Source organism: Scylla paramamosain, chromosome 11 (assembly GCF_035594125.1).
Source record: "Scylla paramamosain isolate STU-SP2022 chromosome 11, ASM3559412v1, whole genome shotgun sequence".
NCBI lineage: Eukaryota > Metazoa > Arthropoda > Malacostraca > Decapoda > Portunidae > Scylla > Scylla paramamosain.
The window spans coordinates 12,002,844-12,018,182 of record NC_087161.1 but is presented as its reverse complement, the minus strand read 5'-3'; the positions used below and the strand labels follow the sequence as shown (position 1 = coordinate 12,018,182).

The 15,339-nt window shown below is 40.6% G+C and overlaps 1 protein-coding gene across 9 annotated transcripts in view; it reads right to left on the bottom strand.

The window, feature by feature from the left end:
• Window positions 1–15,339, bottom strand: part of LOC135104951 (uncharacterized) — a 153,319-nt gene continuing 137,980 nt past the window's right edge. For all 9 annotated transcript variants that reach the window (XM_064012771.1, XM_064012772.1, XM_064012773.1 and 6 more), the window contains one exon: window positions 1–1,325. In XM_064012771.1, the coding sequence (XP_063868841.1) occupies window positions 1,076–1,325 (250 nt within the window). In that variant the 3' untranslated portion in view covers window positions 1–1,075. The remainder of the gene's footprint in view (window positions 1,326–15,339) is intronic.

Genomic DNA, 15,339 nt, shown 5'->3' with positions numbered 1-15,339 from the left:
TGGATGAAATGGCAGTTTATTGAAGATAAAATTCAACTACATAATTTGTTGACTAATGCCATATTAATAATTAATAAAGTTTATACATGCATTACTGTAAATTACGGCACAGTACGACAATATACTTGAAGTTATACGTACAGTTTGTACTGCTAAAAGTAGGTAATTAATATATATATATATATATATATATATATATATATATATATATATATATATATATATATATATATATATATATATATATATATATATATATATATATATAATGAAAATTAAGTACACTGGGATGCGATATGTTGGGACAATTCACATAAGAGAGGAAAGAACATTGTATTTTGGTGTCTCATTCTTCCAGCCAAGGAGAAGACACATTAAGAAATGCATTAACATTGAAAATACATGAATTTTATCAGGATTACACCAGACATACACTTAACATCCTTAGTAACTCTTGTCCATTAAGTTTTTCCCTGAAGACTTACCGTGTTCATTCCCTTGGTTAGCATGCCAAAAATACTATGTGTGCACAACAGGCGCTGGTATTAACTACACACACTATGAGATGTAGCAATGAAAGAAACTTTTTAAGTCTCGTCAGCAACTACAGATAGGAAAAGGTGTGTGTAGCTTTTCCGTATTCATGATAAGTAAATAACAGATAAAATAGTTAAATCTAAATTAAGTTGCTTTCATTCCTAACAAAACCATTAATATTTCAGATTCATTTCATTCATTCAGTTTCTAAACTGGCATGTGCGCTCTATATACCACATGTGTATTCGCACGTTGATTTAGTGAATATCCACGAAACTACATAATTGCTAGGTGTACTGACCAGGAGTAAAGAGTAGGGGCACGGATACAGGTGGTGGGGAAGATTATTTATCCAGGCAGGAGTAGGACGGCAGTGGAAAAATAGTGCAAAGGAGTATATCAATGAAAAGAAAGAAAATTGTGGAAGCACTTGAGGAAGAAACTGTGAAAGTAGTGGTGGACAGGAAGGCACAAACAAGAAGAAAAAACGAAAAAAAAAAACAGACTGCAAGGAAGGAGAGAAGTACTGTTACTCGTATCACTGTTGACGGAGGGGAAGCTCAGGCAAGGGAGGGTAGGCTGAGGGTGGGTAGGTTGGAGGCTGAGGTTGGGTGGGTATGTCCCCACCGCGACCACTACTGCTGGAGAAAGAGTAGGATGCTGGGCGGATCTTAATTTCGGTGGCCCATAGCGAGTAGTCGCCGAGCCACATCTCCCATATTATACCTCGGTACTCATGCTCTCGGGGATGAGTGTAATATTCTCCGTTCAGGTTACTCTCGAAGCAGCTGCACACCCCCAAAAATTGTAAATGTTAGTATAATGATAATAATTGGAGAAATTCCTAGAAGTAATGATAATATTCTTTAACCAAAGGTTACCCTATTGACACACAAAAATAAATCAATGGAATACATCACCAGAGGAAGTGGTGTATGCAAATAAACAATAACTTGAAAATGTGATAATTGGAATTTCATAAATGTGCCATAATGAAGCTTGAATCAATATTGAAAAATAAAAAAAAAGTTAATACACGATAGGCGAGATGATTAGCCTTTTGTTTCTGCAGGCGCACACACACACACACACACACACACACACAAGATGATGGAAATTACTGTGTATAGCTCCCCATTCAGTACAGAGTACCTTATAATGGTAAAGAGTAATCCCTAACTATATCCAAAGCCACAAACTTATCTAGAAGTAAAACCATACAAGCAAGGTAATGTGAGAACTTACATTGTGCATTGACGGTACTAAAGAATGAAAATCTACACAAGTGCAAAGCATCCCTTCACATCAACGCTAGTGATGGTAAAACTAAATTTTACTTATGGTTTATAAACACTACATGTACATACATTCCAGGAGACTAGGATATTATTGAATCACATTGAATCTAGTCTAGAATGTTCTTTACAATCAAAAGGTCGAGAGTACAAGCAGCCGATTAGTGGCAGAATATGTTTTAAAGATGGGGGATCTGCATCCAGTTGCATCCTGAGCAGAGGCAGACCTAGGTATAGACGACATGGGCAATTTATCAAGAGAGACATCATGGAAGGTGCTGCATGGAAGACATAAAAAAAAAAAAAAAAAGTAGTAGTAGTAGTAGTAGTAGTAGTAGTAGTAGTAGTAGTAGTAGTAGTAATAGTAGTAGTAGTAGTAGTAGTAATAATAATAATAATAATAATAATAATAATAATAATAATAATAATAATAATAAAGACGATAATGGTGATGATGATGATGATGATGATGATGATGATAATAATAATAATAATAATAATAATAATAATAATAATAATAATAATAATAATAATAACAACAATAATAACCATGTAATAGGTGCTTTAAGCTGCCGATCAGCTTAAAGGGCCTTCCCTCAGTGGCTGGGGCGTTCTAATTTTTAGATGCATCGCAGACATGGTCCCGTATTAATAAAGATTCCTAAGGGTACTCCTAAGAGCGCTCCTAGAAGTGCTTTTATCTTCAACTTTGCTCCTAGGAGCTGCTCCTAAAAAGCAACTTTAACTTTCAAAGTAAAAGTTACTCTTAAGAGTAGAAATACCACGAAAGTAGCAGCTTTCCTAAATGTAGCAACATTATTTTGAATAAAATCTAAAAAGATGTCGCTCTTTTGGTGGTAGTTTATGTATGTGAATTAATCTTGAATATTTCTAAGCCATTCTAGACTATTTTTGAGCATTATTAAGTGCGATATGTAATCTCCGGACATGTCGATAATTTGGTGGATGTAAACAAAGCGCTGCCCTCCATGATTGGCCAACATGCTGCTTGTCCTCTCAAGATGGATGCAGAGGACGGCTGCCAGTTCAACAGTGAAAGAAATTAGTGCAGTTATGAAACGTTACTCCTTGTAAACCTCACAGGGGAAAGAAAAGCATATAATAAAGGCTTCAAGCAAAAGAAGACTATAATGTCAGACACTGTTGCCCATCTAAATTAAGCAAGCATACAAACATACTCATATCTATATCTATCTGTTCATCTATCTATCTATCTATCTATCTATCTATCTATCTATCTATCTATCTATATATATATATATATATATATATATATATATATATATATATATATATATATATATATATATATATATATATATACATATATATTAAATACACAAACAAACACACACACACACACACACACACACACAGATGTGTATGCATGTATGTATGTATATTCCACCTTTGTTGACAAAGCAAACTTCACTCCTAAGGGTGCGCACACAGAGAACGCTGGTTTTGTCGCGCGAGAAACCAGCGCCGACAGGTGCCAACCAGCGCCAAAAATTACACCATTATAAACAAGTGTAAGCGTGCACAGGGAGGAGGCAGTAGACACCTGCCGAAACGATAATTACTCCCAATGAGGTCTAAAACACTGTTCAGGGGGTGCTGTGAACTTATCATTAAACCCAGCTGTGACCTCACTGAACGTTTCCCTTTGTGTCTCACAACACAAGGGGGCAGTCACAGCCTGCCCTCTAAAGACAATTCTCTTCCTCTACACAAAACTACAAGCACCTAATAACACACACACCCTTCACTCAAAAATTTTAAAATCATGGCGACTCCTACACCAGCCTCCGAGTCCCCATCTGGGGAGGGGACCATAAATGTCCCCAGGTCAGACTGCCTTTCTGTCGACGACCCTAAGTGTCTTGACACCCCCCTCAACTTTTTCTTCATTAACTTCTGCAACATTCGCAGTCTAAGATCTAATTTTCACACTGTAGAACACCACCTCTCCTCTTCTAAACCTCATCTTCTTTTCCTCACTGAAACTCAGGTGTCTGAGGCAACTGACAGTAGCCCCTTTTCTGTTCCCTCCTACTTTCTCTATCCTAATTTTCGATCCAAAGCTGGATGCTGCGTTTATGTGCGCAATGACTTAACCTGCTCTCGTGCCCACGCTCTTGAATCTTCCGAGTTTTCCACCATCTGGCTACGACTACAGAGTCATTCTCATACTAAATTTATCTGTGCTGTATACCTCTCTCCTAACTCCTCTGACTATAAGAAATTCTTTGACTACTTAACTTCCAAAGTGGAACACATTCTGACCCTCTTCCCTTTTGCAGAGATCTCCATTCTTGGAGACTTCAATGTTCACCACCAGATTTGGCTTTTCTCTCCCTTCACTGACCATCCTGGTGAACTGGCCTACAACTTTGCTATCCTCCATGACCTAGAGCAATTGGTGCAACACACTACTCGTATTCCTGACCGTCTTGGAGATACGCCCAACATTCTTGGCCTTTTTCTGACCTCTAATCTTTCTGCTTATGCTGTCATCCTTTCCTCTCCGTTGGGCTCCTCCGATCACAATCTCATATCTTTATCTTGTCCTATCACTCCAATCCCTCCTCAGGATCCCCCTAAGCGAAGGTGCCTCTGGCGTTTTGCCTCTGCTAGTTGGGGGGACCTGAGGAGGTATTTCGCTGATTTTCCTTGGAATGACTACTGCTTCCGTGTCAGAGACCCGTCTTTGTGTGCTGAGCACATAACAGAGGTGATAATGTCTGGCATGGAGGCGTACATTCCTCACTCTTTTTCTCGTCCTAAACCTTCTAAACCTTGGTTTAACACAGCTTGTTCTCGTGCTATACATGATAGAGAGGTGGCCCACAAAAGGTACTTAAGCCTTCCATCACCAGAATCTCATGCACTTTATATTTCTGCCCGGAACCATGCCAAGTCTGTTCTCCAACTAGCCAAAAACTCCTTCATTAACAGAAAATGTCAAAATCTTTCAAGATACAACTCCCCTCGTGATTTCTGGCATCTAGCCAAAAATATCTCCAATAACTTTGCTTCTTCTTTCCCTCCTCTACTTCAAGCAGATGGGACCACTGCTATCACATCTATTTCTAAAGCTGAACTCTTTGCTCAAACCTTTGCTAAAAACTCTACCTTGGACGATTCTGGGCTTGTTCCTCCCTCTCCTCCACCCTCTGACTACTTCATGCCACGTATTAAAATTCTTCGCAATGATGTTTTCCATGCCCTCGCTGGACTAAACCCTCGGAAAGCTTATGGACCTGATGGGGTCCCTCCTATTGTTCTCCGAAACTGTGCCTCCGTGCTTGCACCTTGCCTAGTCAAACTCTTTCAGCTCTGTCTTTCAACATCTACCTTTCCTTCTTGCTGGAAGTTTGCCTACATTCAACCTGTTCCTAAAAAGGGTGACCGCTCTAATCCCTCAAACTACCGTCCTATTGCTTTAATTTCCTGCTTATCTAAAGTTCTTGAATCTATCCTCAACAGGAAGATTCTTAAACATCTATCACTTCACAACCTTCTATCTGATCGCCAGTATGGGTTCTGTCAAGGCCGCTCTACTGGTGATCTTCTGGCTTTCCTTACTGAGTCTTGGTCATCCTCTTTTAGAGATTTTGGTGAAACTTTTGCTGTTGCCTTGGACATATCAAAAGCCTTTGATAGAGTCTGGCACAAAGCTTTGATTTCCAAACTACCCTCCTACGGTTTCTATCCTTCTCTCTGTAACTTCATCTCAAGTTTCCTTTCTGACCGTTCTATTGCTGCTGTGGTAGACGGTCACTGTTCTTCTCCTAAATCTATTAACAGTGGTGTTCCTCAGGGTTCTGTCCTGTCACCCACTCTCTTCTTATTATTCATTAATGATCTTCTAAACCAAACTTCTTGTCCTATCCACTGCTACGCTGATGATACCACCCTGCACTTTTCCACGTCTTTTCATAGACGTCCAACCCTTCAGGAGGTAAACATATCACGCAGGGAAGCCACAGAACGCCTGACATCTGATCTTTCTAAAATTTCTGATTGGGGCAGAGCAAACTTAGTATTGTTCAATGCCTCAAAAACTCAATTCCTCCATCTATCAACTCGACACAACCTTCCAGACAACTATCCCCTCTTCTTCAATGACACTCAGCTGTCCCCCTCTTCTACACTGAACATCCTCGGTCTGTCCTTTACTTATAATCTGAACTGGAAACTTCACATCTCATCTCTAGCTAAAACAGCTTCTATGAAGTTAGGTGTTCTGAGACGTCTCCGCCAGTTTTTCTCACCCCCCCAGCTGCTAACTCTGTACAAGGGTCTTATCCGTCCATGTATGGAGTATGCTTCACATGTCTGGGGGGGTTTCCACTCATACTGCTCTTCTAGACAGGGTGGAATCAAAAGCTTTTCGTCTCATCAACTCCTCTCCTCTAACTGACTGTCTTCAGCCTCTCTCTCACCGCCGCAATGTTGCATATCTAGCTGTCTTCTACCGCTATTTTCATGCTAACTGCTCTTTTGATCTTGCTAACTGCATGCCTCCCCTTCTTCCGCGGCGTCGCTGCACAAGACTTTCTTCTTTCTCTCACCCCTATTCTGTCCACCTCTCTAACGCAAGAATTAACCAGTATTCTCAATCTTTCATCCCTTTCTCTGGTAAACTCTGGAACTCCCTGCCTGCTTCTGTATTTCCACCTTCCTATGACTTGACTTCCTTCAAGAGGGAGGTTTCAAGACACTTATCCACCAATTTTTGACCACTGCTTTGACCCCTTTATGGGACTGGCATTTCAGTGGGCATTTTTTTTTATTAGATTTTTGTTGCCCTTGGCCAGTATCCTTCCTTCATAAAAAAAAAAAAAAAAAAAACAGAGGAAGCAGGTTTGAGCTTGTCGGCGCAGGCAGCCAGCGTAAACCAGCTTTCCTGTTTTCCCAGAACCATTCTTGTCTGCTTTCTCGCGTGAGTAGATGTCTGTTTCAGGATGGACATCAAATTATTTTATCAGCAAAGTATTTGAGAAACCACCATTGTGGGATAAGAGAAATAAGCTCAGGACAGGAATGTCGTTGACAAGCTGTGGGTAGAAGTCAGCAAAAAATTTTACTGTGAAGGTAAGAATGTGTGTATGTGTGTGTGTGTGTGCACATTATGATTCAAACACACTTGTCGACAATAGTGCAGTGAATTATAAAGATGAGTTAAAAAAATATTTCTTTTCCTGTTCAGTTTTGCATAAGTGCTCTCAAGCAATATTAGCTCATCAGATGATAAGCTAGACATGTTTGTTATACAGCTGATGAATCACGACTGACTGATAAAACTGCTCTACCATGTCTCTCCCGCTGCTGGTCAGAGCAGATTACCAGCATCCTTTGTGCCCACCAGCACGAGTCCCAACAGATCGGAGCTGGTTTCTCGCGCGAGAAAACCAGTGTTCTTTCTGTGCGTACATTAACTCTGTAGAAGTCCCTCCGAGGTAATTTTATCTTAAGTCCACTTTGAGAGGACTTCTAGTAGCAAACTCAACTTGGAGAGTTCTTTAAGGAGTTAGGAGCAATTTTGAAAATATTCTTTACTTTGAGAGTAACTTATAGTTTTCGAATTGTTTACTAGTATGGGCCCTTGAGCATTATGCAGAAAAGATCATAAGTCTGTTATCATAAATCCTCTAAGAGTAGCTCATAAGCCATTTGAGTAATGCAGAAAAGTTTGCATCAGGTTATGAGTACTCCTAGAGCATTGGTATTTTATGAGTTGTGGAAAGGATTTCTAAGAAGTTTATGAGCTACTCAAAAGTGATAATGTTAGAGGAACAACAACTCGCGGTATCAGCGCCGTAGCATTTCGGTTCGAATTGGTCATAAGAATTTAATGGTTGTTACAAGGGAGTGAAGATGATTCACTCGAATCCCATGTCTGGCACACGTTATGCACGTGTGGGTCCCCAAGTGACCCCCAAGTGCCCCCAAGTTTCGTTAATTAATGTTTGGTTAGGTTTAGTTGGGTGAGGCCTTGGGGCGTGCTGCTTCCAGTGTAGGTTCAATGGGTCTACACCCATTGAACCTACACTGGAAGCAGCACGCCCCAAGGCCTCACCCAACTAAACCTAACCAAACATTAATTAATGAAACTATATTATGTCAAAATAGTTGAGTTAGATTAGGTGTGAATAGGTTTGATTTAGTTTAGATTGGTTTGATTTAATGAAATGGATTAGAGCGAAAAAGAGAGGATTCATTGGGCTGAGCGATTGGGTTGCACCGCATATTTAAACTTGTACCCTGAAGATATGGTCTTACTATCAGAATAATGTTTGAGTAATTAGCATTAAGCAATTGCATAACAGCTGGCAAGGTTTACTGGTACTGCTTGTCAGTACTCGGACTTCTTGTGATCTGTTTTGTTATGAGGTGGGCAGAGTCTGCCGCCAGAGTAAATCCACAAATATACTTTTCGAGGTATAATATATTAAGAGATTCTCATTTCTGCAATTGTCACATTGACAAAATTTCTATATTTCACTTTAAAGTGATAATAACATACCACCATGTCCTTATTATTGTGATATGAGTGTTTTTAACAAAATGTTAGCGCTATTAGTAGCGGATGATACACCACATAGCGCGTTCTGATGAGTAGCTCATAAATCACTCAACTCACAACTAGGAGTTGCCTTTGAAGTTACTAAGTTACTCTGCAAAACTCAGAAGTCTAGCTCCTAGCTATGAGGAAAATTTGAAAGTTATGAGTAGCTTTAAAGAAGAGCTTTTACGAAGTTTTCTGCATACTGCCTCTGGTCAAATAAACCCCGCCTGCTCATGTCACGCCAAGTGTTGGGGCACCGTGATGGTTGCAGGGAGTGACATGTTGCTATAAATTACTGTGTTTTCAATATGTATATATTTATCTGCATTCTGATCACACTATGGTGTTCACCAGAGTTTTTCCTACTTAGTGTAATAATACATTTAATTCAACATTCAATGATTAACTGTTGAAAATAGTGAGCATAAGTAAAACATTTGCCATTTGTCATCTTCACAGTTCAACTTATCGTAGTACTATTTTCTTTTTTGTTTTGTCAAGTTTTTACAATACATCTTGGATATATAGTCACTGCTGAGTCTGATGGTGTCAACCAAAACTGGCTATCCCGTATATGAAGTGAGTTATGGCATTTACGGATTCTGCGCGCTCGAGCTCGACCTGTAGTGATGAGGCTATAATAGTTGCGCGAGTTTCGAGGCACATGCAGATAAGTCAGAATATTCGAAATATGCAAAATACGGCCAAATGGAGGGGGGGGGGGCGTCTGATGAAGAATTGTAATAAAATGAGAAAGATGTTCCATCAAAAGCTACCAACTGGGAGGTGATTCCGAGACTGAAACCGCAATTTTTTTTTTTTTTTTATATATGCAATGTACACCAAAAGCTGTTCCTGGCGAAATCATCGTTGTACCCTCCAGGGGACAGGCGGAGCAGTGAGTTGTAGAAATGTGTGGTAACAAAATTAGAACACCCAGCGGGTGCTCATTTGGAGGTCCTGGTTGGTATTAGTATCGCCTTGTCTGATGAGGTAATGAGCTCCCTGATTTTAATTATTTAGCTAGACGGGATACTGGCTGCTGGGAAGGTCTACCGCACAGAGGTGGAAGATGTGGAATACAGTGGACAGTGAGGAACCTCCATACTGAACACTATGTTAAGGGTAGTGTTGTTTATCTGATCTGTCAAACAGCACAATCCTAGCTTTATACGCTAATCCATTAATGGTGTGGTCCCGTACATGTAGCTTCCGGGAGTTATGCCCCCTTACTGCTAAATAATGGCACCCGCAACGTACACCACAGAACTGTTATCTATCTATCTATCTATCTATCTATCTATCTATATATATATATATATATATATATATATATATATATATATATATATATATATATATATATAGAGAGAGAGAGAGAGAGAGAGAGAGAGAGAGAGAGAGAGAGAGAGAGAGAGAGAGAAGTAGATGTATTGCTGACATGTCAAGAGATGTGCCGAGAGTTTACTTTAAAAATTCATATAAGTTATCCTTCATTACTTAATTTCCCATTCCTTCTTGAAAGTTCAAATTAATTGATCATATAGCAGAAGAGTTGCTCTTTCCCATAGCATAATTAGTTTTCACCCAACCCTCCAAATAGCCCCACTATAAATTTTGCAAGATAATGTTCAGCTTGAGTGGGAGAGCAATGTGTGAGTGGAGTGGGAGGTAAGCCTCTCACCCTCAGTTCTCTACCCTTCCTCCCCATTTCTTCCACCCCCTATCACATAATCTAGCCCCCCCCCCGCTCCCAGAGTGGCGTGGGTGCTTGCCTTTGTTAGTAGCAGACCAGATATCATAGAGGATAGACGTGGCATGCTTATTCTTGGATAGGGAGGGCATATTACTGTATACCTACGGGTGAGATTACTGTATACTGCCTTATTGTACTGAATATTAGTTAGGCCCTATGGGAGGCCAACATTTAAACGGTTCTAATTTGTATTACAAGGGTTTGTCAGGGCCCTCGTGTGTCTCGCTGCTCCTGCAGGTTGGAGGAATGACTCCACCTGCAGTCTGTATTATCTGACTGTCCATAGTATTTGTGTCTATTCTGACAGGAGCAGACACTATTCTATCCCTCCGTTTTTCTGCCTAAGTGCTGTGTCTAGTTGTGGGTCTTGTGCTTTTCTGAATGTTGTGTGTGTTGTGTTTGTTAAAAGCTATTGGATCCCATAGTTGTGAGTAGGCCAAACCAGAGAATTGCATTCTTTGAACCATTTTTTCCTTTTTATGTAGGAGGGGCACAAGTCAAGGGCAACAAAAAATTGCAAAAAAAAAAAAAAAACATTGAGGTGCTGGTCTCCATACAGAGTCGAAAGTGCTTGTCAGAAATACAGGATATGTGTCCTGAAACCTCCCTTTTGAAAGAGTTGAAGTCATTGGAAAGTAGAAATGCCTAAGCAGGCAGGGAGTTCGAGAGTTTACCAGAGAAAGAGATGAATGATTAAGAATACTGGGTAACTCTTGCATTAGAGAGGTGGACAGAATAGGGGTGAAAGAAAAAAAGAAAGTCTTGTGCAGTGAGGCCGTGGGAGGGAGGCATGCAGTTAGCAAGATCAGAAGAGCAATTGGCATGAAAATAGCGGTAGAAGATTGTAAGAGATGCAGTGTTATGGTGATGAGAAAGAGGCTGAAGAAAGTCAGGCAGAGAAGAGGAGTTGATAAGACGTAAAGCTTTTGATTCCACCCTGTCTAAAAAGAACGGTATGAGTGGAATCCCCCATACACGTGAAGCATACTCCATACATAGGCAGATATAGTACAGAATACAGAGTTAGCAACTGTGGGAATAAGAAAAACTGGTAAAGATGACTCAGAATACCTAACTTCATAGAAGCTGTTTTAGCTAGAGATAAGATGTGAAGTTTCCAGTTTAGATTATAAGTAAAGGACAGACCGAGGATGTTCACTGTAGAAGAGGGGGACAGTTGTGTGTCACTGAATAAGAGTTGATAGTTGTTTGGAAGAGTTTGTCAAGTTCATAGATGGAGGAATTGAGTTTTTGAGGCATTGAACAATACTAATTTTGCTCTGCCCTAATCAGAAATTTTAGAGAGATCAGAAGTCAGGCGTTCTGTGGCTTCCCTGCGTGAACTGTTTACTTCCTGAAGGGTTGGACGTTGACAAAAAGACGTGGAAAAGTGCACGGTTTTATCATAAGCGTAAGAGTGGATAGGACAAGAAGTTTGGTTTAGAAGGTCATTGATGAATAATAGGAAGAGAGTGGGTGACAGGACAGAACCCTTAGGAACACAACTGTTAATAGATTTAGGAGAAGAACAGTGACTGTCTACCACAGCAGCAATAGTATGGTCAGAAAGGAAATTTGATATGAAGTTACAGAGAGAAGGATAGAAGCTGTAGGTGGATAGTTTGGAAATCAAAACTTTTTTTACCAGGCTCTATCAAAAGCTTTTGATATGTCTATGGCAACAGCAAAAATTTTATCCAAATCTCTAAAAGAGAATGACCAAGACTGAGTAAGGAAAGCCAGATCACCAGTATAGCGACTTTGACGAAACCCATACTGGGGATCAGAAAGAAGGTTGTGAAGTGTTAAATGTTTAAGAAACTTTGTTGATGATAGATTCAAAACCTTTAGGTAGGTAATAAATTAAAGCAATAGGCTGGTAGTTTAAAGGATTAGAACGGTCATCCTTTTTTAGGAACAGGCTGAATGTAGGCAAACTTCTAGCAAGAAGGAAAAAGTAGATGTTGATAGACAGAATTAAAAGAGTTTGACTAGGCAAAGTGCAAGAATGGACACACAGTCTCAGAGAACAATAGGAGGGACCCCATCAGGTCCATAAGCCTCCCGAGGGTTTAGGCCAGCGAGGGCATGGAAAACATCACTGTGAAGGATTTTAATAGGTGGCATGAAGTAGGCAGAGGATGAAGGAGAAGCAGGAACAATCCTAGAATCATCCATGGTAGATTTTTTAGAAAAAGGTTTGAGTAAAGAGTTAAGTTTTAGAAATATATGATATAGCTGTGGTGCCATCAGATTGAAATAAAGGAGGGAAAGATGAAGAAGCAAAGTTGTTAGATATGTTTTCTGGCTAAGTGCCAAAAGTCATGAAGGGAGTTAAAACTCAAAAGATTTTGAGACTTTTTATTAATGAAGAAATTTTTGAATAGTTGGAAAACAGACTTGGCATGATTCCTGGCAGAAACATAAAGCGCATGAGATTCACATGTGGGCCACCTCTCTGTCGTGTATAGAACAAGAACAGGTTGTGTTAAACCAAGGTTTGGAAAGATTAGGTCGAGAGAAAAGTGAGGAATGTACACTTACATGAGACATTATCAATTCTGTTATGTGGGCAGCACACAGAGATGGGTCTCTGACACGGAAGCAGTAGTAATTCCGAGGAAAAGCAGCATAATATCTTCTCAGGTCCCCCCAACTTGAAGAGCCAGAAGCACCTCCGCTTTGGGGGGATCCTAAGGTGGGATTGGAGTGATAGGACAAGATACAGATATGAGATTGTGATTGAAGGAACAGAGAAGATGGGGTGACAGTATAAGCAGAAAGATTAGAAGTTAGGAAAAGGTCAAGAAATTTGGGCGTATCTCCAAGACAGTCAGGAAAATGAGTAGGGTGCTGCATCAGTTGCTATAGGTCATGGGGATAGCAAAGTTAAAGGCTAGTTCACCAAGATGGTTAGTGAAGAATGAGGAAAGCCAAAGCTGGTGGTGAATGTTGAAGTCTCCAAGAATGTAGATTTCAGCGAGAGGGAAGAGAGTTGGAATGTGCTCCACCTTAAAAGTTAAGTATCCAAAAGTAGATTAGAGGTTTACAGTACAGATAAATTTAGTTTGAGAGTGACTCTGTAGTCATAGCCAGATGGTGGAAAACTCAGAAGATTCATGAGCATGGGCATGAAAGCAGTTTAATTTGTTGCACATATAGATGCAACATCCAGCTTTATATTGAAAATGAGAATAGAGAATATAGGAAGGAACAGAAAAGGAGCTACTATCAGTTGCCTCAGACACCTGTGTTTCTGTGAGGAAAGGAAGATGAGGTTTAGTAAAGGAGGGGTGGTGTTCTACAGATTGAAAATTAGATCTAAGACCATGAATGTTGCGGAAGTTAATGAAGAGAAAGTTGAGAGGGGGTGTCAAGACACTTAGGATCGATACTAGTAGAGCAATCCGACCTGGGGATATTTATGGACCCCTCTCCAGATGTGGACTCCCAGGCTGGTGTAGGAGTAGCCATGATAATTTTGAATTTTGAGTGAAGGGTGTGTGTGTTATTAGGTGTATGTAGTTTTGTGTGAAGGAAGAGAATTGTCTTCAGAGGGCAGGATGTAACTGCTCCCTCATGTTGTGCGACACAAAGAGAAACGTTTGATGAGGTCACAGCTGGGCTTAATGATAAGTTCACAGCACCCACTGATCCAGTGCTTTAGACCTCACTGGGAGTAATTATCATTTCAGCAGGTGTCTACTGCCTCCTTCAGTCTAGTTTCTTTCTGGATTTCCATCAATTTTATAGGAGGTGGGGGTCTTTCTTTTGAAAGATTTCAAATACGATTCTCTCTGGCCAGAGAGCATAATATTTCAGCTGGACTGTAGGTGGTTTTGTTACATTGGGCAGTGTGTCCAGCTAGGTATTACCTTCACCCTTGGTGAGTGTTGTCTATACTCTCTGTTCCCTAGAATTTGGCTCATTGTTTTTTCTTTCCAGTTTGGAGGATTAAGTTAGTGTTTGTTATACCCTCTTCTCTGTGGGCAGGTTAAAATGAACGGCGACCAAATTGAGGGTGCATGATTGTCGATGAGCAGCAGGTGCCTGGAGTCATTGTATTTATGCCTTGCATTAAGCTACGTAGGTGGCTTAGGGAAGCTAACCCAACTCAGTAGCAGCTGTGAGAGCGGCTGAACCTGGTATTAACAGAATTGGCGACCTCACCGGGATCAGCTGGAAGCTCTAGTGGCCATGTTGGAGAGAGAATTCAGTATTGCTTGTCTATTTGTGTTTGAGTGTCCATGTTCAGTCTAAGCCATGGAAAGAACAGCTGGTAACCTGAATGGGTCACGACCTGAGTCCCCTGTCTCTGCAGAGAGTGGCAATGTAGATCTGGCACAATTTGGTGTCAGGACACAGAGTCCCACAAATAACGTCAAAGGCCATGTGAGTTCTACCTACAGTGTTGGTGGATTATCCTAGACAGAAGGTATGTTTGAAGAGACGAGATTCAAGTTGGAGATGAGGAGAATGGAGATGGAGAAGGCTTAAGAAGCTAAGAGATTGGAGGCAGAGAGGAAAGTTAAGAGGCTTGAGTTGGAGGCTAAGAAGGAGAGAGAGAGAGAGAGAGAGAGAGAGAGAGAGAGAGAGAGAGAGAGAGAGAGAGAGAGAGAGAGAGAGAGAGAGAGAGAGAGATATGAGAAAGCTTGAGTTGGAAGCTAAAGCTGAGGTAAAGAAGCTGAAGGCTGAGGAGGCTAGAGAAGCCAAGAGGCTTGAAGCCGAGAAGGAGGTGAAGATGTATGAGAGGGAGGAGGCTGAGAAGAATATAATATTTGAGTTGGAGTAAACTCAAATAAAAGTTAATTTACCTCATGGTATGAGGATAGAAGGAACAAAGGAGGATACATTAGAAAGCCAGATGGTGAGGAGTTTGAAGCTGATACCTGAGTTTCATGAGAAAAAGGTGACAGAATGATTCCGAAGATTTGAGAAGTCAGCCAAGTTTGACTGGCCTCAGGAACGTTGGGTTGGCCTTGTTGCTAATATGTTGAAGGGCAAGGCGTTAGAAGTATATGACAGGATGTCTGTAAAGAATTTAGAGGATAATGAGGAGTTAAACTCCTCATTATTTTGAGAGCCTATGAACTGTGGCCTGAGGCCTATAGGTTACAATTCCGTGGAGGGAAGAAAAGGCTCTTACATTGAGTAGG